General features: G+C 38.5%; 3 protein-coding genes across 9 annotated transcripts in view; 2 read left to right on the plus strand and 1 right to left on the minus strand.

The window, feature by feature from the left end:
* The window catches only part of CRY1 (cryptochrome circadian clock 1), a 154,302-nt gene that overhangs the window by 98,933 nt on the left and 27,380 nt on the right, over window positions 1-27,989 (plus strand). For 4 of the 7 annotated variants that reach the window (XM_021091557.1, XM_021091559.1, XM_021091560.1 and 1 more), the window contains exon 15: window positions 1-6,666. The gene's annotated coding sequence lies outside the window, so the exon portion shown is untranslated. Of the gene's footprint in view, window positions 6,667-22,184; window positions 27,983-27,989 lie in introns of those variants that run through there. The other 3 variants (XM_021091562.1, XM_021091564.1, XM_021091563.1) reach the window with 3 other exon arrangements.
* Window positions 46-2,444, plus strand: MTERF2 (mitochondrial transcription termination factor 2). The gene is given in 2 exon segments (XM_021091566.1): window positions 46-128; window positions 131-2,444. Coding segments are annotated over 2 exon segments (1,155 nt in total). The 5' UTR covers window positions 46-58; the 3' UTR covers window positions 1,216-2,444.
* On the minus strand, window positions 5,293-23,215 carry TMEM263 (transmembrane protein 263). Its single transcript, XM_021091567.1, has 3 exons — window positions 23,009-23,215; window positions 12,541-12,610; window positions 5,293-8,384 (listed from the first exon to the last, which is right to left on the minus strand). Exons 2-3 carry the CDS (start codon window positions 12,602-12,604, stop codon window positions 8,098-8,100), a joined length of 351 nt encoding a protein of 116 aa, XP_020947226.1. The 5' UTR covers window positions 12,605-12,610; window positions 23,009-23,215; the 3' UTR covers window positions 5,293-8,097.

Consider the following 27,989-nt stretch of genomic DNA (forward strand, 5'->3'; position numbering starts at 1 on the left):
GTATGATGAGTATATTCTGAACCTCAGGACCGTGGGAATTAGCCAGTGGATTGCAGGCATGTTGTGGAAGTTGCTCATGAGATCCCAGCCCTGCAGGCTCTGTTCTTTCCAAAAGATGCTATCGGCTCCAAATACAGACCTTTCCTAGCATCCTTCACCTACACAACTGATAATCAGTCAAACAAAGAAAATAAAATGACAGTGGAAAAGCTCTATAAATTGTCAGTGGACATCAGGAAAATTCGAAGATTAAAAGGATGGGTACTTCTAGAGGATGAAACCTATGTTGAAGAAATTGCAGATATTTTACAACAACTAGGTGCCAATCAGACTGCTGTAGCCAGTATCTTGGAACGCTGCCCAGAAGCAATTATCTGCAGTCCAACTGCTATTAACACACAGAGAGAACTCTGGCAATTGGTCTGCAAAAACAAGGAAGAGTTAGTCAAGTTAATAGAACAGTTTCCAGAATCTTTCTTTACTGTTAAAGACCAGGAAAACCAGAAGTTGAATGTTCAGTTCTTTCAAGAGTTGGGACTCAAAAATGTGGTCATTAGCAGATTTTTGACAACTGCATCTAATATTTTTCATAATCCACTTGAGAAAAATAAGCAAATGATAAAGATTCTCCAAGAGAGTTACCTAAATTTAGGTGGCTCTGAGGCCAATATGAAAGTTTGGCTACTAAAATTATTAAGCCAAAACCCATTTATTTTGTTAAAGTCCTCTGCAGCTATAAAGGAAACACTAGAATTTCTTCAGGAGCAAGGTTTCACAAACTTTGAAATTCTCCAGCTTCTGTCCAAACTCAAAGGATTTCTTTTTCAACTTTGCCCAAGAAGTATACAGAACAGTATGTCCTTCACGGAAAATGCTTTTAAATGTACTGATCATGACCTAAAGCAATTGGTTTTGAAGTGTCCCGCCCTTTTATATTACTCTGTTGCAGTTTTGGAAGAGAGAATTCAGGGATTATTGAAAGAAGGAATTTCCATAACTCAGATAAGAGAGACACCAATGGTTCTTGAATTAACGCCACAGATAGTACAATACAGGATAAGAAAACTGAATTCCTTAGGCTATAGAGTAAAGGATGGACATCTAGCACATTTAAATGGAACAAAAAAAGAGTTTGAGGAGAACTTTGGTAAAATTCAGGCAAAAAAAGGCCGGCCATTATTTAACCCTGTGGCACCTTTAGATGTTGAAGAGTAACTTACTGACTGATGTTGCTTGCTTCTGTCAGTGCAGTGAAACTGAGTAGCTTGTGGGCACCAGTAATTTTAAGAACCTACTTAGCTTCTAAATTGTGTTTGAATTACCTCTTAAGTAGATAATCTCTGACTCAGTTGCTGTTTTTAAAAATATAAATTATGGGGAGTTCCCGTTGTGGCTCAGTGGTTAACGAATCCAACTAGGAACCATGAGGTTGCAGGTTTGATCCCTGGCCTTGCTCAGTGGGTTGGGGATCCGGCATTGCCATGAGCTGTGGTGTAGGTTGCAGATGCGGCTGGGATCACGCATTGGCTGTGGCTCTGGAGTAGGCTGGCGGGTATGGCTCCGATTCGACCCTGGGAACTTTCATATGCCGCAAGAGCGGCCCAAGAAATGGCAAAAAAGACCAAAAAATATATATATATTTATATATATATAAATTGTATTTAAAGTTTGTAGTTTTGACCTTGAGCTTTAAAAAAAAAAGAATATTGAATTGCATATCAGTGTGATATTTTATTAGTGAATAATTTCTGAGAAACTGACAAGTGCACTCCCTTCATTCAAAGTATGGATACATTTCATTCATATAGTACATTTCGTCTGCTCTTCTCTCACTACCAATTCTGAAAACCTCACTGAACTGAAGTCTGAATTCTGTAGCCTAGTGTTTAGTGAAACAGACTTATAACACATCTTCATAGAGAAAGCTGATTTCATCGGGTTGGAATAAATGATGAGTATCTTTGAGAACCAAGTATTGCCCATCAAAAGGAATACTTAGACCTTATGGTCAGTTTGTTTGAAATTGATTACTTTGTCTGGTGAAATGCTTTTATGTGCATTCATTACTCTCTTTTTACAGATGAGGAAGCTGAAGCTTAGGCCATCTAACTGCCAAGTGCCAGAGCCCTGATTTACTAAGATCTCTCTTGTGTTCAAAACCTTGTGAACAGAAGGATTACTTATGACTTAGCATAAAAGAATATCAACTACAAATTTAGGGATTTTTATGAAAACTTCTGTAAAATTCCTTAAATTTGAAATGATCTAGTTTGTATACATTTGAAGTAAATGCAGCTTTTAAGAAAACTTTCTGAAAATCTAGATCTGACTATAAAATGTAAATGGTAAAGTGTGTGATGGTTGGTAATGATTTTACTAGGTTTCAAGTTTCCAAATTTTGTTCCAAGATTAATACTACCCAAATAAAGACTGGCTCACTTTCAGCTGTAGAGTTTGAACTTTGTAACAAATACACAACTAAACAATTGACTCTTGACACTCAAACATCTGTGTACTGTATGTGCGCAGATAATGACTTTAAGTAATGAAAAAATTATGAAAAAGCACGTCTTCACTCTGTTCCCTCATCCAGCAAATGTAAGTAACCCTCACTATCTAATTCTGTTCAGTTTCTTATTTAGGAAAGCAAAAGATACCTCTATGCAGCACCTAGATTCCTGCAACATCGTGCTTTACAACTCTGAACCATTGTTTACGGTTCTAACAGATGAGGACACTCAGGAACAGAGAGGGTAAGTCACTCACAGTCACCCAGATGTTTGTTCAAAAGAAAGCATGGTAGCTATTATGGTTGGGACAGAGTTAAGTGATGAGAAGACTGACACAAGATGAGCATCACAGGTCCATTTAAGGAGCAGGATCTCAATTGTATGTGTGACGGGAAACCCTTGGTCAGATTTTAGGTTATGCTTGACTTGTCCTGATGTAATTGTCAGTAGTGCTTTCTTTCACCCTCGAAAGTGTCTCCGTTTGGAATACATTATATGGTCACCTTGGTAGCTCTATTTTAGACGTCAGTTTTGAGATGCCTACTAGAATCTGAGCAGAAATTTTGAACAGGAAAACTGAAGTGTAGAGTTGTGAGAGTTCAGGACTGAAGATAGATACTTGAGGATCATCTGCATATTTATGGTATTAAAGCTATGACTCTTGGAGTTCCCATCGCGGCTCAGTGGTTAACGAATCTGACTAGGAACCATGAGGTTGCAGGTTCGATCCCTGGCCTCGCTCAGTGGGTTAAGAATCTGGCGTTGCCATAAGCTGTGGTGTAGGTCGCAGAGGCAGCTTGGATCCCAAGTTGCTGTGGCTCTGGCATAGGCCGGTGGCTACAGTTCCGATTAGACCCCTAGCCTGAGAACTTCCATATGCCGCAAGCGCGGCCCTAAAAAGACAAAAAAAAAAAAAAAAAAAAGACTCTAGATGAGATTGCCCAGAAAGAGGATAGATTTGGAGTAGTGGTGGACACAAAGTCTGGAAAGGGTTGACTAAAATAAGTCCCAAGAAAAGAGGACATTTTTAATAATATTGAATGCCATGGGGAGGTCAGCCAAGATTTGGAGAAGTGACCAGTGGATTTGGCAAAAGTGAAATCATTAGTTGTCCCTGTCAAGAGTGATTCTGGTGAAATGAGAAATGTAAGAATGCACCTGGAGTGGGTCAAAAGAAGAGAAGACGAGGCAGGGACTACATAGTTAGGAAATTTTGCTGAGAAAGGAAACAGGAAAAGGGAGGATGAGAGATGAGGGAAGTGAAGGGCTGATTTCAGATAAGAGCAGAGATATTAGTCCTGCTCCACAGAGTGTGGGAACAGATGCAGGTAAGTTGATGGGGTGAGTGGGCATTGTAAGAGGCAGGGGAATTCAGAATGGGAGAAGGGGAGTATAGCAGGAGGGCTGGGAAAAGGAGGTGTGAAATAATCATTTTTAGGAGCAGGAAGGTGGACAAACAAGAAGGTATATAAAAGTTTGGCAGAGTTGAGTGGCCATGTGTGCTTTGTGGCCATTAATTTAAAAAGAGCCTCATCACTACAGCAGTGAAATTTAGGTGCCCAGGCACAGAGAACAAGAGGCAGTTATGGTTATAGAAATATATTTGTAGCTTATGCTAACTTGGAAAATTTAAACTAAAAAAAAAAAAAATCCATGGTAAAATATAGTATTACTGACTTTATTTTCCCTTAGACTAAATCATAGTCTATTATCTTTTAGCCCTTCGACCTCTGCCTTTTTCTATTCTTGCATTCTTACTCATATCTTCCTATAAATAAAATTTTAGACATTCAAAAATAACAACATAGCAGGGGGAGATGTCCTTACACAAAACACTGTCAAATTTCATTTCCTCTGAAAAATGCTCTAAGAACAAAATTACATTATTTCTTTTAAACAATTTGTGTATAAATTCATTTCTGTGACAAAATGTAATTAGCTGCCAAAATAAATACAATCGCTTAGATTTCCAGTGAGCTCAAGTCACACAGCCTGGTAAATCAAGCATTCAGGCAGTACTAATACCCACAGCAAAATTAAAGACTAATCATTGAGGGGTTCCGTTGTGGCTCAGAGGGCTATGAACCCGACTAGTAACCATAAAGACTTGGATTCAATCCCTGGCCTCACTCAAGGGGTTAAGGATCCGACGTTGCCATCAGTTATGGTGTAGGTCACAGGCACAACTTGGATCCTACCTTGCTGCATATGTGCATAGGCCAGCAGCTGTACCCTAGCCAGGGAATTTCCATATGCCACAAGTTTGGCCCTAAAAGGCAAAAAATAAAAACTAAAAAAAAGAAATGAGGTCTTAATGTAATAAATCATTTAAAAAAAAGACTAATCATTGAGTGGTCCCCTTTGTTTCTGGACATAAGCTGGAGAGGATGTGATTTACACTAATTCTGAAGTGACATGGGAAATTCAACTAACATTGAAAGTTAGCATGTTCCATATTTTTTTAACAAGGAATAAAGATACTTTCCTCACACTGACTGAATCAGAGAATGTGTGGACCGTGCCAGGCAGGCAAGTAGGTGCCTAGTAAATATCAATTTCTGCCTTCCTCTGATTGGTTCCCATCCCTATGAGTCCTTTCTGGCTAGTAAGAGATCTGAGTTGGTTCCACAGCTGTTCATGAAGACAGAGGAAAGGGTACCCCTTTGTAATTCCTCTATCAGTTCCTAAATTTTAGAATGCCCAAGAATCACCCACCCAGGTGGTTAAATTGCAGTTCTGCGGCCCACCCTGCAGAGATTCAGCAAGCTGGGGTAAAACCTAGAAATCTTAATTTTATTTTATTGGAGTTGTTAAAAGTATATTTGCATTTCATTGTTGTGTTGGCATTAAAATTCATATTCGGAGATGATTTGTCATGTTTGTACATTAGTTATCAAAAAGGTTTAAAAACTGACTACAGTACTTTCTGAACTGCTATGTAACTAAAATTTTAAGACTACCCTGTTTTAAAATTTTCTTTATTTCCTTAGATCTTTATGCAACAGTTCATCTTATGCAGATCATGGTGCTTTATTAACAAATTCATGTATTCCTTTCCCATTCCTTTAATACAAAAAAATTTTATTCAATCATCAGTTACTTTCATCTGACATTTCACTAAGTATAGTTTTCATAATGTCAACGTTATTCTATCAGTCATTCAAGTGGGTCACGTAAGTTTATCCTCCTTGTGCCAAACACCCACTTGAAGGATATGAATAAAAGATGTCTCCAGGTGAATACAACAACCTTAGTTTCTTGAACTAGTACTGTTTAACAGATCAAACTGCTAGTCTATGAAAATAAGCTGGAAAGGACCCAAGGGTACAGCTGTACATATCATCAAATGGCAAGTTCATTTCAACAAGAACCTCAATAACTAACTGTCCATTTGCATAAATTCTCTGCTATCATTGCAAAAGCCTCTCCTGAACAAAGTTATAGTTTAAAATTTAAAACAAACTTTATGAGATAAATTGTACCAGGTGGCTTTTCTGTAGCAAAAATTATTACAACCATTTTTCCTCAAGCAATTTTAAAGACAAGCATAGTTGAAAATAAATATTGCAATCATACAGTAAACTAACATCTATATTTAGAAACTCAGTTACAAAGCACAGCAGAGCCTATGACTATGTAAGATAATTTAGAAATACAAACTAGCAATGAAGCAATAATTTCTTTCAAATAGCAGGAAACAAATTCTCCAATACCATTATTTAGCTCATTAGTCAGTGTTCTTCATTAATTTTGGAGTTTAAAATCCCCTTTGTTAATTACGACATTTGACCAGATATACCAACAAATATACCTTAAATTGTGCTGGATGAAATAAATGACCATTTACTTTCTAATTAATTTAGCTCCCTCATGACGTTTCAGTTTTGTATATGGTAGAAATGCTTAAAATGTTCAAAAACCTTTGTAGACCTACTTAAACCCCTGCTGGTACCTATGAAAGCTTTTATAAGTTAAGCTTTGTTCTTATCCATTTGATCCACATTATTAAGGTAAAACTCTTCATGGTTTGCAAATAAACATTTAAGCTTTGAGTGCTGGAGTGATCTGTTTTAAGTTCTCAGGAATGCTGTTAACTTACTTACTCCAGAGCATCACCTCCTTTCCTCCTCTTGATCATTTAAAAAAAAAAAAAAAAGTATGCATAATGGAGGCAAATTTCCAGACTTAAGTATTAAAAAATTAGGATTTTTTTCAGGCTTGGAGAAATGCCAATCTATATATATGCCACTTTTGTAATTTTTATGAAACTTAACATGAAACAAAAAAAGATGAATTCCAGCTAAGCCACATTCTTTGAGAATGAATGAGACATGATGAGATGTTAAGACACGACACACTTATCATCCACAACCAAAATATTCAAGTCCCCGCCTGAAGGTGATTTAGGAAATGGTACAATGTCTACAGTTGCTTTAAAGGACTGTTTGTTAGATAAAATATTTTAAAAGCCTGTCACCATCGAAAGCACTTAGATAAATTTTACATTCAAAACTAATGTATAGAGCCCATCCATTCAGTTTAAAAGTCAGCCCCACATGTTTGTAGTTGCTTTTACTGTGTTTTTTAAAAGGAAGTACTGCTAATAATTTGAGCCATCCTTGAGACAAAAACAGGTATGACAAATTCTTTTTATATCTTGGATGCTACAGGTAATTTTTAAGAACTTAAAATTATGTTTCCTCCTCACCATGAAACTGTTCCAACATAGCTTCTGACCAGCAAAGAAATGTTCCTTAGGCACTGTGAGGTTTATTACTGATGGAGCATGAACCAAAGCTGAAGCATACAATTTGGTTACAACTACTGACACTTAACAAGCACTATCTTATCTGCTAAGAGCAAGAGATTCCTTTAACCCACTACTCCTGAGATTCTTGAGGGAAAAATAATTTCACAAACAACTTTTGAAAGAATCCTGACAACTGCACATATTTAGGGTATTAGAAATGATGTTTTCTTTTGTAAGGCATCAATGATTAAATTAATATAATGCATATCTAACAAAAGATGGTTAATACTCATAAAACCATGAATCTCTCTTTTAAACTGTTCTAATTCCTGCTACTTTTACCATCTTAAATAAGAAAAGAATGCCTCTTGGTCTAATCAACTATGGTTATTTAAAAAACTAAGACATCTGAAACTATTAGGCACATCAAAGGTACAGTTTATGTAGTTCAAGGTTCCCTTCTTAAGGGGCAAATGAGTTACCTGGCACATTATACATATGGAACTGTAAAGATCATTCACTAAATTCAACTTTCACATTTTTAGTTAAACTGAAAGACATGTCGTAAATATTCAAATATACCATATTTTCAGTTACAACTGAATAACTGTAACATTTTACCAGATAAAAAGCTGGAATTTGAGTGTGAGAAACCTTCATACACTGTGCTAGTATTGGTCTCTTCTTTTTCGACAAAAGCCAGTCAGTCATCAATACTTTCAACACAGCAGTTAGAAGATAAACGTCCAAAACAGGTGACTTGGTTGTAGTCCATAATTTAGCAATTCAATGCCACTGGCATCATAATGCTGTGGAGAGCAAGTATATCTCCATATTTTAGTCAGATTTGTCTTTCTTCTTTCCTGTTAAGGGCACTTTGTTTACAACAGCAGACCCAACAGCTGTAACACCTCCAGCCACAGCAGACACACCCCCTTTCACGAGCCCTATTCCCATGGAAGGCACAGTTGTAACAGCTGTTTTGGTCACCTCCAGACTCTTTCCACCAATCCAAGCCACACCACCAATGGTGGCACCAACAGCTCCCTTTGTAACACTGAAGATACCCCCAGTCACACGAGACAGCATGCCTGGTTGCTGCTGTGGGTGATCTTTCATTGAACCTAACAAGAGAAAATATCATAAGACAGTCAGTATATTAAGTTAAAAGAAAAGTACAAATCATTAAGTAACCTAAGACTTCCTGACAATCAGATTGTTTTGGTAAGGTCAACCACATAAATGCAAATCTGATCAAGGCACGAAAAGCTCTTCCCTTAAGGGTATAGTGGTACACATTTTTAAAACATCTTGGTCCAAGTCATAGATGCTAAGTCTTAGTATCTATGAGAAAAAAATGCTTTAGAGACCAGACAAATTCCATAAAACAAGGCTATTTTAAAAGTTTGGTTTTTTTAAATGATTTTTATTTTCTCCATTATAGTTGGTTAACAGTATTGTCAACTTTCTGCTGTACAGCAGTGACCCAGTCAAACATACATGTATACATGCTTTTTCTCACATTATCCTCTGTCAGGCTCCATCACATGTGACTAAACATAGTTCCCAGTGCTATACAGCAGGATCTTATTGCTTAAAATGTTTCTTTGATTTACAGTTTTGTTGCTGTTAATAAAAAATATATCCTAAAAGGAGCATAAAAAATTAAAAGATAGGAGTTCCCTGGTGGCTCAGTGGGTTAAAGATTTGGCATTGTCCCGCAGCGGCTCAATCCCTGGCCCAGGAATTTCTATATGCCACAGGCACAGCCAAAAAATTTTTAAAAAATAAAAGGATAAATACATTTAGCCTTTATTTCCTTGACAGAATTCAACCAATCATTACTGAAACTACCTTCTTCATCAAAAGCAGTGGTTCTCAAGATATGACCTGGAACCCCTGAGTACCCCCAAGACCATTTCAGAGATAGAAACAGCTTTCATAATAATTCTAATCTAATGTGTCACTTGTCTTTTCACTTTCATTTTGTCACCAGTCACAACTTAATTTTCCTGAAGCTAAATGATGTGTAGTAAATGCAACAGACCAAACACAGCAGTCTGTGAGATTCTAGTTCTTTTCTATTAATACAAACATTAAAGAAATTTGCAAAAATTTTAAATCATTGTTACTTTGTTCACATTGTTTTGTTTTGGAAAATAGTTGCTTTTCAAAAAATATGTTAATCATGCTAATATGTAATGAAATTTGAATTTATTTAATGACTAAAATACTTAATTTCTGTTTTTATTGTTAATATGGCAAATAATCAACAAAGACACAAGCTCTCTAGAGACTTCAGTTTTTGAAAGTAGAAAGAATGCTGACACCAAACGATTTGAGAACTACTAACTTAAATATATTTAGATTTTTACTCTATGTGCTCCTTAATAACCTGTTTAAAGAACTAATGTTTATATGTAAAAATAGGAAAATTGTCACCACTTAAAATTGTGTTACCTACATAAAATCTTTTCTACAATGTGAAGAAACTAGAACTATGGTTAATACTTTCATTACCTCAGTGATTTTTATAAAAGATAGTATCTAGTGTATTAAAAAAAAAAAAACTCTTCAAATACTCCCAGAAAATGTAACAATATGAAAAATTCAGATTTGTCATAAGTTTGTTCTCTTTGGTTTGTTTAATAGAGTCACTTAAATTGGTATGTCATCCCTAACTACAGCATAAAATGATTAGCAGAAGATTTCAAAAAAATTTACTTCTGCCAGCCTCAAACACATACGGCTCTTTTCTCCTTCATAATCTAATGCCATAGACAGCAAATAACATGTAAGCAATGGTGTTTTTATTTTTTTAAACATCATGAAAAATATTTGGTAACTAAACAACTAAGGCTATACTCACTTAAAAAGGTATATAACGTCACAAAAAAAAAAGGTAAATTCTTGGGTATGAGGGCCCAACTAAAACCACCAAAGTTACTAAGTCCTTGCAGAATGTGATTATCAGAGAAGATAACATTGGGAAACCAACAGTATTTGAAAGAGAAAAAAATTCTGAAAATTGAGTTTTTTAAAACACACAAGGTACAAGTATACCTTGAGTAAGATTTTCTTTTCAAGATTTCACATCTTAACACAAGAAGGAAAATCTCACCGACTAGTCAAAATAGCTCATTGATAAAGATACAGCAATGGCTAAATTTATAAAACCAGCTTTTTAATTGAAACTATTAACTGAGTAGGCACAGTTAATATAAATTTTTAAATAGCCAAAATAAAAGACTTAAGGCATAATCATTTGAATATGCTAATTTTAAAATTATGATGGAAAGGATTACATAAGTGGTGATTCTTTTGTAATCAAGATTAGTAACATTAGGGGAAAACAGGGACAATCCTGATATGAGGATAAAAATGATAAATACCTCATTGGTATTATCCTGCTAGGCCATATTTGGTGTACATGCATTTAATGAAGATAATTCTTCTTAGTCAAATTAGATAAATAATTAATGCTTTTGATCACTTTAATTACAGTGTACTTTTTTTAACTACCTCTTTATTTATTTTTTAATTTTTTTGGCCACATCTATGGCATGTGGAAGTTCCCAGGCCAGGAACTGAACTCATGTAAGAGCAGTGACCTGAGGTACTGCAGTGACAATGCCAGATCCTTAACCTGCCAAACCACAAGGGAACTCCCATAGTGTACTCTTAATTACCACCTTTTAAATTAAGCACTTTGCAGACTACTTTTGTTTAGCAGGCTGCCACATCAAGACATTCCTGAGGCTGTTCTCCTTGACAGTCATACTCCTGGATGGCCTTTATCCCTTTCCTGACTACTTTCTCACAAGTGTTATATTAACTTCCTTATCACGCCCCAACTCATCTTTTCAAAACTCTAGTTCTAGTCCTAAAAAACAAAAAGCAAAAACAAAACCCGGCTAATTACTTTCTGTATACACTCAGGACATTCAGGTATGCACTGATTTCTGAAGTAAAGGTAAGAATAAAATTATTCTTGATGTCACAATTTCCAAACTAAAAGATGAGTTAATCAGACCCTAAAACCGTGTATTGGAGTTCCCGTCATGGCTCAGTGGTTAACGAATCCAACTAGGAACCATGAGGTTGCGGGGTTCGATTCCTGGCCTCACTCAGTGTGTTAAGGATCCACTGTTGCTGTGAGCTGTGGTGTAGGTTGCAGATGTGGCTCGGATCCAGCATTGCTGTGGCTCTGGCATGGGCTGGTGGCTATAGCTCTGATTAGACACCTAGCCTGGGAACCTCCATGTGCCACGAATGCAGCCCTAGAAAAGACAAAAAAAAAGACCAGGTATTAACAAAGGGAGAAAGGGCTGCCTGTTATAATGTAATGAATAATAGGAGTTCAACAACACATCTTAGGTGCCTCCTGAGTTGAGTTTTTGTATGCATGATATCAAAACTAAACCCAGTCTGGGAGTTCCTGTTTTGGCTCAGCGGTTAATGAACCCGACTAGCATCCATGAGGATGTGGGTTCAATCCCTGGCCTCACTCAGTGGGTTGAGGATCTGGCATTGCCATGACCTCTGGTGTAGATCACAGATGCGGCTTGGATCCACGGTGCTGTGGCTGTGGCATAGGCCGGCAGCTACAGCTTCAATTAGACCCCTAGGCTGGGAACCTCCATATGCTTCAGGTGCGGCCCTAGAAAGACAAAAATACAAAAAAAAAAAAAAAAAAAAAAAAATTTAATCTAGTCTATCCTTCCTCTGCACCCCACCTGACTCTTTACAAATGAAAGGATACTCTTACTTGTGAAATGGTCTTAAAAGGATAAAAGAGTAACAAAAGCATCTTCTACAATAAAATAGTTATATTGTATCCCCATTCACCAATAACTTTTTTTATTAAAGGCTAAAAATATTTACCTGTAATTATTTTTGAAACACATTCACTGACAAGCCAGTGTATAACTTTAATAAAAAAAATAATCAGGGAGTTCCCGTTGTGGCGCAGTGGTTAACAAATCCGACTAGGAACCATAAGGTTGCGGGTTCGATCCCTGGCCTTGCTCAGTGGGTTAAGGATCCGGCGTTGCCGTGAGCTGTGGTGTAGGTTGCAGACTCGGCTCGGATCCTGCGTTGCTGTGGCTCTGGCATAGGCTGGCAGCTACAGCTCCGATTAGACCCCTAGCCTGGGAACCTCCATATGCTGTGGAGCGGCCCAAGAAATGGCAAAAAAAAAAGACCAAAAAAAAAAAAAAAATCAGAACTTAATTCACTAGGATATTTTTTCCATTCTTAGTGTTACAGACGCATATTTACCTTCTGGTGGTTCATCACTAAGGTATGATGGGATTTCTTGTTGATTTTTATCTGCCTGATTCATGATTTCCTAAAAAAAAAAAACCACAAATATTTCATTACAACTTCAATATGTAAGACTACCTCTTATCATATACTCAATTAAGACCCAACTTTATTCAGGGAGTTCCCGTCATGGCTCAGTGGTTAATGAACTTGACTAGTCTCCATGAAGACTCGGGTTCCATCCCTGGCCCTGCTCAAAGGGTTAAGGACACAAAGTTGCCTTGTGTGGTATAGGTCAAGGATGTGGCTCAGATCCCATGTTGCTGTGGATCTGGTGTAGGCTGGCAGCTGCAGCTCTGATTCGATCCCTAGCCTGGGAACCTCCATATGCCATAGATACAGCCCTGAAAAGACAAAAATACCAAAAAGAAAAAAAAAATACTTTTAATTACACCAGTGGAGGGAGTTCCTGTTGTGGCTCAGTAGTAATGAACCCGACTAGTATCCATGAAGACATAGTCTCAATCCCCAGCCATGCATAGTGGATTAAGGATCTGGCGTTGCTATGACCTGTGGTGTAGACAGGCAGCTGTAGCTCTGATTGGACCCCTAGCCTGGGACCTTCCATATGCTGCTAGTGCGACCCTAAAAAGACAAAAAAAAAAAAAGTTAGTTGGAAAGTGGGAGTTAGCAGACAAAAATTTTAAGTGCTTCCTCCTACAGAATACCAGTTAACTGTAATTTATTTCACAACAGACTTAAGAGAAAAACCTATGCTACAAACTAAAATACATATTCTATCTAAAAATGTTCTAAAAAACATGGCATTCTTTCCTAGAAAGATGACAGGACAAATCTAAATTACTAAGAGAAGGATTGTGATTACTTTCTTATTGTTATTTTTAGAGCCCTTATAAATAGAACTAGCAAAAGAATTCAAAATCTACCATGAAAAAAAATACATATATATTATGATTACATCTAAGTACAAGTAATAAAGTAGGCTAGGAAATAAACTATGTTGGAATGAAAAAAAAGTAACTTTTCCAAACTTCCTTTGCTATCTTAAAATATTTGCTTTTATATTCACTTGACTAAGATTAAAACAAGTCAAGATTGGTCTAAAAGCTTTCTTGCTTGGCCAGAAACTAGGCTTGTGATCCCAGCAGTCAACTAAGTATATCCTAGTCATAAAACCATGGAGCCTAACTTATTCTATCTGTACATATACAAAAGAGATTTAAAAGAATATTGTAAAGTCTTGCTTCTGCAACAATACAAATGAATCTTGAGGACCTTATTCTAAGTGAAATAATTCAGACAGAGAAAGCCAAATACTATATAATCTCACCTCTTTGTGGAATCTAGAAAAGCCCAACTCAGAAAGGTGGTTGCATGGGGCTGTGGGCATGGGGTGGGAGAAGCAAACATTGGTCAAAGGGTACAGACTTTCAGATAAAAGAGGAATAAATCCTGAAGATCTGATGTACAGGATGGTGACTACAGTTAATAATACTGTATTGTATACTTGAAAGTTGCTAAGAGTAGATCTTAAAATGTCCTCACCATAACAACAAAGGTAATTTTATGAGCTGAAGGATGTGTTAACCTTACTCTCATAAACATTTTGCAATATAAATGTGTATCAAAACCATCACATTATACACTATAAACTTACACAATGTTTTACGTCAATTATATCTCAACAAAGCTGGGGAAAAAAGAACACTGTGAAAACTAACAATATACTTCTATATCTTCTATATATTGATTAATTAACAAATTATTAATTGAGTATCTATTTGGGGTCATGTTTTGGGTGCACGGGATATAACTAATCAATACAGACCCAAAAATCTCTGCTATCATGAACATCCCATGTTGTCTAGTGGGAAGACAATAATATACAAAGAATATACTGTATGTCAGACAGTATTAAATGGTAAGTAGGAAAAAGGATGGAAGGGGGGGCGAGGATGTGATATTTTAAACAGGAGCCTGTGAAGGCCTCAGTGTGGTGAGATACAAGATATTTGGGTCAGCAGTCCTCAGGGCAGAAAAGACAGTAACAACAAAGATCTTAAGGTAGGAGCTTACAACGAGCAAGAAGGAACAGCCAGAAAAATGTGCCAGGGGCGCAGCAAAGGGCAGTAGGAGAAGAGGTCAAAGAACAAGGTCTCGATGGCATAGCCTTTACAGCCCATGGTGCCAGTTACCTTTTAACTCTGAGATGGGAAGCCAGTGGAAGGCACTGACTAGAGGGGTGATGTATGCTGATTTAGACTTTTAAAGGACCATTACGGCTCCGTGGGGAGAACAAGCAATCAGAAAGCAAAAACAGAGATAGAAAGACCTATTACAAGACAACATCATGTTTTCAAGGTTCTTAAGTATTGCAGTTTATCAGAACTAATTTTAAGTGGTCAGAGGGTCAGGGAAGTTCCCCTTTCCTTTATGTGTCCTACTGCTTTTAAGCACCAGATGATCAGATAAAAATCCATTCATATTTCCATCTATATTTCAATAATCCAAGCAAAAAACACTGGTGGCAAATGAGGGTGGTACAGGCAGTAGTGAGAAGTGGGATTTTTCAAAGGTAATTTAACTTTGTGTAATTCAAGTTGAAATGCCTTTAAAACCTATAAGATAGGACTTCACTATACCCTACAGTGTCCAGTGGCACATGTTCTGTGCTTAAATATTTTTTTAGTTGCTCTAGTGAAAACCGTGATTCAGACCATTGATCAAAAGCACCTAATCTTATGCTGATCTGGTTTGTGAATTTAGCATAGCATCCCATATTCGCTTAAGATTTAAAAAGTAACAGTAAAGATATGTAATCTCTGACAAAAACAAACCAAAAAACCTGAAAGAATATCAGCTGATTCATTACAGGGAGGAGTTCCTAACTGATATGCCTTAATTTTAAAACTCCCTTAAATCAGAAAGTTCAATTTATTTTCATTCATATTTATATTTATTTTATTTATCATTATGGTAAGATCATGAGAAACTACACAGCATAGTGTTTAAAGTTCTGGGATCAGAGAGGCTGAGTTTGAATCCCAACTTGACTATGAACTATATAGCTGAGGATAAAAAAATCTTCATGAGATCCTTGCTGTTCAGGCCCTGGGAGTTCCCATTATGGCTCAGCAGGTTATGAACCCAACTAGTATCCATGAGGATGCAGGTTCGATCCCTGACCTTGCTCAGTGGGTTAAGTATCCCATGTCGCTGTGAGCTGTGGTATAGGTCACAGATGCGGCTCAGATCCTGCATTGCTGTGGCTGTGGTGTAGGGCTGGCAGCTGCAGCTCCAATTCAACCCCTAGCCTGGAAGCTTCCATATGCTGCAGGTTTGGCTCTAAAAAAGCAAAAAAAAAAAAAAAAAAAAAAAAGTTCTAGCCCTAACTCTTATAAGAATCCTATTTTACAACTCAAAACAAAACATGCAGAAACTTCTGGCAAAACTGCCAGGAGTGTGTGTCTCTTCCCAAGGAATGACCATTTTGGAGCCACTTTTCTTCTCCACTGGACTGATAATTCCAAAAGGAAAGATACTTTGTCTAGCTTATTCATCACTGTGTTCCAGTGTCTGTATTCCAAGAGATCACCTAGCTGATCAACTACTCAAGAGATGTCACAATACAGACACATGGGAGATTACATACACATACACCTCTTACATATTTAGCTGGAGTTTTAAAATGGGCATGATGATAACTGCATACCTTTCTGTATCTATCCCACAAATCCTTACCAAGTCTTAACTTCTCCTAAAACAGAAATCCCTTTTTAAAGAAACTTAATTTTTTCCACGTCTTGTAATTTTTTTAAAAAGACCATCATTTTAACAGATGAGAGCTGCTTTATACTATGATAGCATAAAAGACATATGCAAATTCATCTAAATTTATTCTCCTGTCAGTAGGCAATGAGGAGCCATCAGCTAACACTGTCAGATCTGCATTTTAAGAAGCTAACTGAATCAAGATCAGAGGGAAGGACAGAGAGACTAAATACAATAAGTGGCTACCTTAGATGTCCAATGAGATGGAATAACAGTCTGAATGCTGCCATTTCCTGAGGAAATATTTGGGCCTCTATTTTTACATTCCAATCAAATCATTGGTAAACTCTGTTACCTAAATAAATCCAGAATACAACTACTACTCATCATCTCTACTGCTGCCACTTTTGACTAAGCCATCATAATCTCTTACTTGGACTCCTACAAAATCTCCTGACTGGCCTCCAACCTTCCACCTTTGTTCTCCCTTCAGTCTAGCCATATCATACTCTGCTTATAATCCTCCAAGTGTTTCCTCTTTTGCTCAGAATAAAATTCAGAGTCCTTCCCTTTGCCTTTGAGAGCCCAGTATCTTATTAATACTCTGATATCGTCTCCCACAATTCTGCCTCTTGCTCACTCCAGCCTGACAACATGTGCTCATCTGCTGAAAGCTTGGCACTCTTCCACTCCTTTCCCTATCACTCATCTAGCACTGCTCTATTTTCATTGTTCTTATTGTCACTTGACAGATACATACTGTGTATGTGTGTTTACTTTGTGTCTCTCCCAACTAGAAGTATGCTCTGTTGGAACAAAGCTTAGTTTTGTCATTGATCCATTCTCAGAGTCTTATTCAATACCTTATGCGGACACTCAAATACTTGAATTTTTTCCTTTTCTTTATTTTTTTCTTTTGGCCATGCCTGCAGCATATGGAAGTTCCTAGGCCAGGGATCAAACCCACGCCACATCAGCAATATGAGCCACTGCAATGACAATGCCAGATCCTTAACCCAATAAGTCACATGGGAACTCCTTCAACTTTTTATATGAAGTAGAATATAACTTGAATATTAATGTGAGATAAAATGAGAATATAGAATGTAAAACTTTAGAGTGCACAACTAAATAGAAATGATGAGGGGACAGGACAGGAGAAACAAGTTCTGAGAGAAGATGGACATTTTAAAGAATGTTTATTTTATTGTGGTAAGAACACTTAACATAAGGTCTCCCCTCTGACAAATAAATGTACATTATTATTGTTGACTATAGGTTTAGGACTTGTTAAAGGACTTGTTTTTAAACAGCTATCTGAGATGCCTTCAGGGCATCCACAGAGATGCTTTGCAGGCAACTGGATTTAAAGGGCCTGAAACTCAGGATGATGTATGAGTTAGAGTTAAGGTCCTGAGAATGGTTTGAAGCGACAGCTGAAGCTGCAGGGTGTGGGTGATATGATCAAAGAAAAGAGCAGTAAGAGAGTAGGCTGATAAGATTTTTTGGACTGTCCTATTTAAAAGGTGAGTAAAAGAGAAGCCTGCAAAAATAATCAAATGAGTACACCCTCAGGAAGGCAAGATGATGATTTTATAAGCTTCCTAAAGATACACATGATGCAGACATTAATTTATGAAGATTAGGAGTTCCCATCATGGCACAGTGGAAATGAATCCAATTAGGAACCATGAGCTTGCAGGTTCAATCCCTGGCCTTGCTCAGTGGGTTACGGATCTGGCGTTGCCATGAGCTGTGGTGTAGGTCACAAACGCAGCTTGGATCTGGCGTTGCTGTGGCTGTGGTGTAGGCTGGCAGCTGCAGCTCCGATTCGACCCCTATCCTAGGAACTTCCATATGCCCCAGTTTGGCCCTAAAAAGAAAAAAAGTGTACATATATATATGAGAAAAAACCCACATCCTCATGGATACTAGTCGGGTTCATTACCACTGAGCCACGACGGGAACTCCAACACATTTTTTTTTAACTACACATAAAAAGATGGAAAGTAAATATATGAAAGTGATAACAAAGACTGCCACTAGGGGGTGGAAATACATGTATGAGAGAGAAATGGATATATATCTATAAATAAATATATACATTTAATATCCATATTTTAATTTTATATCATAAAACGTACTGTTTTTGAAATTAAAGAAAAATAGATATTTTTAAATCTTAGAAATCAGTGATATTCATAAGGGATATTTTTAAAAATGATGCAGTTCATCTGTCTAGAGTTATTGTAGGTTTTTAATCATCAAATCAAGTTGATCACCTAAAAAATAATGTTCTTGAATCACTAAATGCTGATCTGAAGAAAATGACAACAGAATTTTATTCACGGTTATGTTTCTCCACCTTCCCCTACCCTGTTCACACCTCCCAAGTCCTCCACTTTTATTGCAATTTTCCCTGGCTTGCAATTTGAAAATTTCATTAATATTCCCCATTTTTTTTAGGACATGTTTTGGCTGTAAACTGACACACTGTATTTGTGGAATAAGTGGGATGAAAAATATCATTTGTATTCACATTAACTTTAAGCATCACAAGATGCATACTAATTATGGTCTAAATTTTTGGTTTAAAAAAAATTAAAGCTAGATTTGTGCTCTTCAAATGTACCTCTTTAAGAATAGGCAGAGGTATGCCAGGGGCTTCAAGAACCACAGGAGAGACATGATGCATGACTTCTACTACACAGTAATTTAAAATAGTTTTATTCTTGTTTTTTGGCCACACCCATGGCATGTGGAAGTTTCTGGGCCAGGGATCAAACCTGCACCACAGTAGTGATCAGAGCCACCATAGTGACACCACCAGGTCCTTAATCTGCTATGTAACAAGGGAACTCCTGCTTTTAAATATACACTAATCAAAAAGTTAAATGAAAAGTGCTTGGGAATTTTTTAAGATACTAGACTTTTAAAAAATTTCATTCTTGCCTGCAGCTTTTTTAGTCTCAGATTTACCAGCTCTTCCTTCCCTGCCCAACCACACTACCACCTCCCCTATGAGTGTACTCTGCTCTTAAATTAGGAATATTTTTGGTAGAAGAGTCTGAAATGTAGGAATCTCAATACTATTATACAAAAACACAGGTACATTTACCAATAGTTACATACAGACCTATCAATAAACGATAAAACAGAAAATCTGGAGCTGAGCCAGCCAGAAGCCTGACTACCTAAACCAGAACTTGGCTTTGAAAACCTTATGAGGCCACAGAGATTATTATTATTTTTTCTCTGGTGTGTGTATGTATATATTTTAACGTTTAAGTTTCTTATACATCATGCATATTAACAGCAAGTATGTAGTATTAAAATTCCTACAGAACTCCTAGGGTAATAAAAATTGTGTAAAAGCTCTAAGTATATGGAATATATTTTTCTGAATCCCTAATAAAGATGCCAAGTCACTTGATAAAGGTATTTTTGCTAAAATCCTTAACTATCTGCAATGCCATCTATACTTTTTACTCACATAAACCATTCCCAACCTCTACATGCATATATGTGCCAAACTTTTAGTGATATTACCTCTTTATGGATATTATCACTTTATCATTAGAAATATTTTTTATGTTTCCACCCTGTTCATTATCATCACATTTTTTTCTCTACTGGGAACTGTGACGACAAATACACCTCTAATCTCCAAAACTGAAGAGGTAAAATTTAAAGTATACATGTGAAGACAAATAATTGACAGTAAGAGTTTTAAAAGGACTATTAAAAAATGTTAGCCTTATAAAACAGTATTAAATTCTACACAAACCATCTGCCCTAGACTCATTGAGCCATTTGTTCAACATATATTTGGATTCCAGCTATGTGCCAGGCACCCTGCTAGGCACAAAAGGCTACAGTGTGATCACACACACACACACACACACACACAGGACTACTCTAAGCCAGAGTTTACAATCCAGGAGGGATATACTTTTCCTGCACTTTATCAATTTAGTTTCATTCATAAGCCAAAAAAAAAAAAAAAGTATAGGAACTCATAATGCACACAAATTTCTACTAAAAAAATACTTTTCTAAGGAAGGCAATAAAGACAAAAAACAGCCATTAGATCAGGATAAATAATTTAACTTATTCTATGGACATAAATCAGTTTTACCATTTGGTCCTGACATACGAACAAACTAAAGTACCAACTAAAACTAGTCATAAATGTTTTTTTAAGACATTGTGAAGTGTGAAAGACTTCTTTTCTATAGACTGCAATATATCAGCAGTTCCTTTAAGCATTTCAGGCTAAGGAGAAATAAGTCTTGTCCTGTACAATAGTATCATAGATATAGCATCTGGCAAATACATTGAGCAAGGATTTAAAACAACACTATTCCCCAAAGGATAATTTCCTCTAATAATAGAAATAAGTAAACAAATGCCTCTGTGGACCCCCTTCTTAAAAAAAAAAAAAAAAAGGCAAGAAAAGAAAACAAAGAATCAATGTTGTTTGTGGATATCTGTAACATTTTTTATATAAAGTTTTCACTGATCGTAAAAACAAAATCTGAAAACAGTACTCAAGTGTGCCTATGGCTCAACAACCCTCTGTGTACCAAGGGAAGTTAAAGAGCACTAACACACTGTCTGTGAAGCCTAACCACAAAATACAGTGCACAACAGTTTTTCTTCAAAGCCACTTCAAAAATTTCTTATTAAACAGTAAGTGCCAATTTCCTTATAAGAAAAAGACTGTAAATGAATTAGCTAAATTCTTCTACACATTCTATATATAGGGACTCCGCCACATCCTCATTCCCATGTTTTAGTTTCTTTGCTAAATAACTACGAGGAGTTTCAAAAATATATTTATACAGAGCTTTAACTCACACACATCAACAGTGTATATTAAAACACCAACTTACTATTTTTAGGCTTCTCTACTTAACCAACAGGCTGCTTTTAAAAATGGCCCCTGCCCATTAAATCAACAACACGTAAACTACAAGAAATGCACTGAATCTAGCAGGGAAATAAAGTAATCTGCCAGTAAAACCTATAAATGACCATCTCCTGACAAGTAACGACTGACACTATCAAATGGCAATTTTTAAGTGTAGCCCTTAAATGGAACATCAAGCAGAATTACAGTAAGCTATCAAACCAGTACACCAGTCATTTTCACTAAATTATTCCTCATTAGTTCAACAGCTATCTGTGTCCCTACTACAGGTCAGACACTGTGTTAGGCACTGAGGTTTACACTGTGTTAGGCACTGAGGTTTCAGCCTGAACAAGTATGTAAAGGCCTACTCTGAGGGTGTTTATATATAATGCAGTAAGATACCTTCAGAAAGAGGAAAAACAGCAAATACTCAATGACTGAAACAAAGGCAAAGACATTCCTGGACTTTTAAAAAATGGACCTCACACGGTAACTTTTCTAACGATGTTCTCTACATATGGGCATATTTTTATTGAACCTGTTTTCCAGTACACGTTATAACAAAAACTAAAGAAATGAAAGTGGAAAAAAATCAAAACAGGATGCATAAGGGTTTATTCAAGGTTACTTCCCTCTTTCTTTAAAAAAAGCAGACGTGGACACGTACACACACATATATACCTGTTGATGGAATGATATCAATACTCTTGGGAAGCCCTTTAGAGCACCCACGCCAGTGCAAGTTTTACATAGGTTAAACAATAGCAAATAATCGCACACAGTAAATTAAGTATTTTCATTTAGAATCAGCACAAGTGCTCACAAGGACATAATAAATCAAACTCTCCTCTTTCTCTAGGTGTTTCGAAACCTTTCCCAGTGGCCCCTTCTCAACCCCCACGGATCCCTTTGGGCACTAGCAAGTACTTTTTTTTTCCTTCTTCTTTACCAGAGGGAGTGACGTGGCAGGAGAAGCAGAAAATGACCCTGGAGGAGCCCTGGCTAGGGCTGAGCTCAGCACCTCCTCCCTCCGCTCCACGTTGGACACCCAGCACACCCGCACTCCCACAGGGTTCCAGAATTCCTATTCTAACATACAAGAGGAGATCTGTTTAGGAAAGAGGATCTGATTGGAAGTAGGAACCTGGGGACCAGACTTGAGAATGCGTGTGTATATAGCAGACACGAATTTTATTTAGACTCAGAAGGCAATGACGGCACTGATGGGTGCTCCAGCAGCCCCCGGTGCCATCAGCGTCTCTCTCCATTGCTACATTTTCAAGTTTAGGTTATGCACGGAGGGGGCGGGTAGGGCTACCTGTGAAGAACACGGTGAATGCCCACTGGGGACCTGAACCCAAGAGAATGATTTATCAACAGGTTAGGAGTTAGCAGGGAGGGGAAGCCCAGCACCCAGGCCCTGTGCCACATTCCTCTCATCTCCCAGGCTGCTGACGCCCTCCCACCCCCATTCCCCCAACCCGACACCCCAGGAGCTAAGAAGTCAGGCAGATGCTTCCAAGAAGGGTCGCAATCTCAAACCACCGAGGAGGAAAAGACCCGTAAGAGGGGGCAACCGTGCCAACGAACCTCCACCCGCCCCCAACATCATCTCGCCCCTCCCCCTTCCCCGCTCAGTCCCCCCAAAAGGCCCAACTCCCAGCAGCCAGGCCCAGAGAATGAGGCGGTGAGGTGCTGAAGAGCTAACGGAAAAAGGCAACAGAGAGGAGGAAAAGAAGCCGAGACGGCGCCCTCTACCCTTCCAGCCTGACTTACCGCCGGGTCGGGGGCCGACGCCGGGGCCGGGCGAAAAGACCGGGCAGCACCGAGGAGGGCTGAGGCGGCCTGAGCGGCTGGCACAGCCTGGGTCAACTGCGAGCTCCGGAGACGCCTCCTCTGGCTGTGGAACCAGAACACTCGGTTGGCGACGGCGGCCTCTGGCTGCGGACGTGGCGCCGGACGCGACCCGCCCCCTCCACCGCCTCCTCAGTTCCCGCCTCCTCCCGCGGCTCGCGATTCGACGCGCAAGCGCACACGAAGCCCCTCCCGCGCCCACCCGGCACACGCCCACCCGTTTCTCGAACTGCCCAGCCCTCCCAGCAGCCCCCAGACAGTCGCCTCCCGAGGTGCGCACGCGCGACACCCCCCCCCCCCCTTGCTCCCAGGCCAAGCTCCCGCCCCTTCGCCCGCTAGGTGCCACCGCGAGAACCCAGGGCCGGCCTGCGAGCGCGCCTCCGCCTGGGGCCTCCCGCCCCCTTTCCTCCTCGGTCCAATCAGATCGGGCGAGGGGCTCAGAGCCCCGGGCATGCGTAGGCTGAGGCGCTGCGGCCCGCAAGCGCTGGAGCCGCCTGCTTCTCGGACTCTGGCTTTAGTTGCTAGTAACGGTCGCTAGGGATTCAGAACGTTGGCCCGAAGGAACATGGGACGGTCGCCAGCCGGGACTTCTCTGCGCCTTTCAGTTTGGGGCTCTCGACGTGCCTTTACTGCCCAGGTGACAGGGGTGACCAGAGAGGACTTGCTCTATTATTATTATTATTATTATTATTAAGTCTCTTCTGCCCTAGACCTGAGGTTCTTAAAAGGAAGAACTCCTGTGATCAGTCGTCGTCACCCACCGCTCTCGCAGTGCTGAGGGCTCGCCAGGGGCCCACTCTCTTCAGTTGGCTGAAGAGAGTGGGTGCTTAGTAGCTAAGAGGAGGGAGTTGGAAACCTGGAATTAGGAATCCTGGCTTCGCGCCCCTCCCTCGCCACCTGCCGCCTAGCGTGGTGCATCTTCAGGTCTCCCCATCTAGGCTGAGGCTCTGCTTGCGGTTCTGGAAGGTGGTGAGAAGAGTGCAGCGGTAAGAGGATATTGTCAGGCCCTGAACCCATTGTGAGGTGAGGCATCTCACCTCACGGCTTGGTGGTTGCGAGGACTGAACGAGATAAGTGGTGAAAAGGCTGCTAAACTAGAGAAGGGGTATCTATTCATTTTCCACACCTTTAAAATGAAGATTACAGTAAGTCCATCATAGATAGGTTTTTCTAGAGAATCAAAAGAAATGATGGATGTGAAAGGGCTTTATAAACTGAATTCCTATATGTGTATGTAAGTGTCAGGTCTTCCTTCACAGATTGATTAGCAAGACAAAACACGCTTGTCTTAGTATGTTTGATAACTAATAAGGTCACACAATTTTTTTTTCAAATGCAAAATAATCAGTTTGGTGCAACTGAGTAATAACTGTTGGCAAGGCTCAGAAAAGGACGTGCTAACCAAGGAAAGCATCCTGGAAGAAGCTTACATTGAGCCAGGTCTTGAATGGAATGGCCTAAATATGGTTTATGGTTTCTGCCTAGTCATTGATTTATCAAAGCAGCAACTCATATCTTCTTAGACCATTGTTCTGAGACTATCAAGATATTTTAGTTTTCCAGAAGTTAAAGGAGAGATGCAAAAATCTTGTCACTTTAAAATATGATCTGAATTGTTAGCAGGATCTATGGATTGTTGTGTCTACTCAACATGTGAAAGAGGTACATAACAACTCTATTTTCCTGTTATCACAGCAACCACTTAAAATGTGATCTTTCCAATGTGAATGCTAGGCAAAATTATGAGGTGCACGATTACACAGTTTCTTGTTCCCCTTCCACTTCTTTCTCTCTGCAGGAGAGTTTAATCCTTAATATATAAATGACTAGTAAAACTGTAGCCACTCCTGGGAGATTTTACATTTTTGCTTTTATTGAAGTTGTAATCCACAATGGGTTGAAACCATCTCAAACCAACCAGGATGTAAAGCAGTTCTTTGGGCGAGGTTTTGAGTTCACCTGAATCTTCTGAAACTTCAAGTATAGGTAGTTATATATTTCTTATAAGTCTGACAGCATTCATTTCTTACTGTTTCAGTTTTCTTACCTGTAAAAGTGAATAGCACCACTCAATGTTCACCCACCCCTAGATCTAAAATGAAACTAAGTGTCTTGATGGATTGGCTTCTACAGAAGGATGCTATCTTGATATGGGATACGCTTTTATAGCAGAAAGAGCCTCAAGGAAGTCAGGCCATGTTTGTTTTATAGGCTGAATGTGCTGAGTTCTTGAGTCCCATTCTGTGAAATCCCATCTTAGATTATAAAAATGAAACGTATTTCTGAAAGATTGTATCATGTCAAAATAATGAGACCTTCATGCCTTTCAGCAGTAACTTCCTTTTAATAAAACAAATTCTTTTTTTCTGCCCTTTTTCAGCAGCACCAGCAGCATATGGAAGTTCCTGGGCCAGGGATCAAATCCTAGCCTCAACTAGTATCTACACCACAGCTTCAGCAGCACCAGATCCTTAACCACTGCTCAGAGCCAGGGATCAAACCCGCACTGCCACAGAGACAATGCCAGATTATTAACCCACTGTCGCACAGTGAGAACTCCGATAAATGATAATTATCTTTGTTTTTTTGGCCATGCCCTCAGCATGTGGAAGTTTCTGGGCCAGGGGCGGAACCAGAGCCACAGCAGTGAAAAATTACAAGATCCTTAATGGCTAGACCACTTTTTTTTTTTTTTTTTTTTTTTTTTTTTCGGGCCATACCTGTGGCCTGTGGAAATTTCCAGGCTGGGGTAGAATCGCAGATATAGCAGCCAGCCTACACAGCCACAGCAACTCCAGATTCAAACCATATCTGCAGCCTACACCACAGCTGAAGGCAATGCCAGATCCTTAACCCACTGAGCAAAGCCAGGGATTGAACCTGCATCCTCATGGATAGTAGTCGGATTTGTTACCCCTGAGCCATGACAGGAACTTCCATGCTAGACCACTCAAACAGTTTCTTAATACCACTTATATCAATTTTCCAATTTCTTAAATGGCTGACTTTTCCTGTAGTTAATTACACACAGAGCCTTTTTCATTATTGAAAAACTAAAGAAATTGGATGTGATATTATATGTTTGACAAGGTAGGGTAGTTCAAAAGTAAGGGCCAGTAGGAAGCAGGGTGAAAACCAGAAACATGAAAACAAGAAATAAATTGTTTACAGGCTCATAGTACATCGAAGTTAAAAGGAATCCAAATTTAACTTTCACAAGAATCTTCCTCCTAGCATATGCATAATAATCATAATTTTTGTCAACCTCTCAGTGTTTTCTGTGTAAACTCATTTAAATGACAGATCACTTGGTATAAGGTTCCACACATTTTCCTATTTTCAACATGTTTTTACAGATATCATGTATTATCCTGGAATTTTGAAATGAGCTGGCTACTTATATTCAGATTTCCACTGAATGTAAAATATTTTGCTTTTCTGTTCTCACTTTCTTACTACTCTGACTTTCCTGGCACAATTACCTGGACTATTCTTGGTTTTCCTTTTGCTGCCCCAATCCTTAATATTTTTTGTGATGTAATAATGATAACTTAAGATTTACTTGACGTTAGTTTTAACATGTGAAGGCAAGAACTATTGTTACCCCCATATTCATGTGAAGAAGCCGAGGCATAGAGAAGTTAGATAATTTACCCAAGGGCCTACCGCTAGTGAAAAGCACATCTTGGAATCAAGCACATTTTTTTTCTAACTGTAGGGCCTAAATTCTTAACCACTATATTCTGAGACAGAGAAAAGCAGTCCTGGACATCAAGTGACTGGTCTGTTGCTGTCAGCTAGGTCTTGGTATTGCTAGGAGCTAGCCTGCCACAGCTTGGCTTTGGTGCCTTCTGTTGAATATAAACTGTTTCAGAGAATATCACCTTCAGAAAGGGTTACTTCATGATGGATCAGAACAAAAATAAGGTTATTACATAATCATGTCTCAACATAGACAAAAACAAACTTTATGTAAGTCACCAAGTGGAATACACAAACTGAAAATATCAAACCAATGTGAGCAGCCATTGCTTCTTAACCATTTGTAGATTTATCCTCATTCTAGTCTTCCTTCTTTCTACATAAGATTTATTAATTTACCCGACTGTAGAACTAACCTTGCTGCCTGACAGCATCCAATTCAGATCAAAGTCCTTTAAGTCACCAAACAACCCAAATCTTAACATAAGTTCTTTCTAACACCCTCTTACTGAGATGCCGTATGGTTCCCCATAGTGTGTGTGCTCCCTTGCTGCAATGAGTAATTAGCTTAACTTGTTCAACCACAGGTGTGTTCCTGGTGATCTTTGGGTAGAGAGCAATGAAATTTCTTTCTGAACTGTCCTATACCATGCATGTTTATGGAATAGTGGAACATACTAGTTAGCCATTTCTCATGAGTGAAAAACGTAGGGAACTACCCTCCCATCTCCAGCCATAGGACTGCCATACCATATCTAGAGAGTTACTTTCTTTTTTATAGATTTTTACATAAATTCTCTGTTAAATAGAACCTTATCAAAAGATAGTGAAAAGAAACAAATGATGCTGGACATCATTTTGCAAGGAAAAAAACTTCTGTCAACCCCTATCTTGTACTGTGTGCAAAATAGCTAAAATAGACCATAAATATAAATGTAAAGTTATAAAAAAATTTTTAGAAGAAACATAGAAAATCTTTGTCATCTCTGGCTAGGAAAAAAATGTCTTGGATAAACTCCCAAAGCAAAATCCATAAAAAATTTTTTTTTACTTTATAAAAACTTATGTTCTGTAGATGAGACTGTTCAGAAAATGGAAGGACAAGCAACAAACTGGGAGAAAATATTTGCAAAAATACATATCTGATAAATGACTGTATCCAGACTCTATGAAGAACCACAACTTGATAAGAAGGTAAGTA

This window comes from Sus scrofa, chromosome 5, assembly GCF_000003025.6.
Source record: "Sus scrofa isolate TJ Tabasco breed Duroc chromosome 5, Sscrofa11.1, whole genome shotgun sequence".
NCBI lineage: Eukaryota > Metazoa > Chordata > Mammalia > Artiodactyla > Suidae > Sus > Sus scrofa.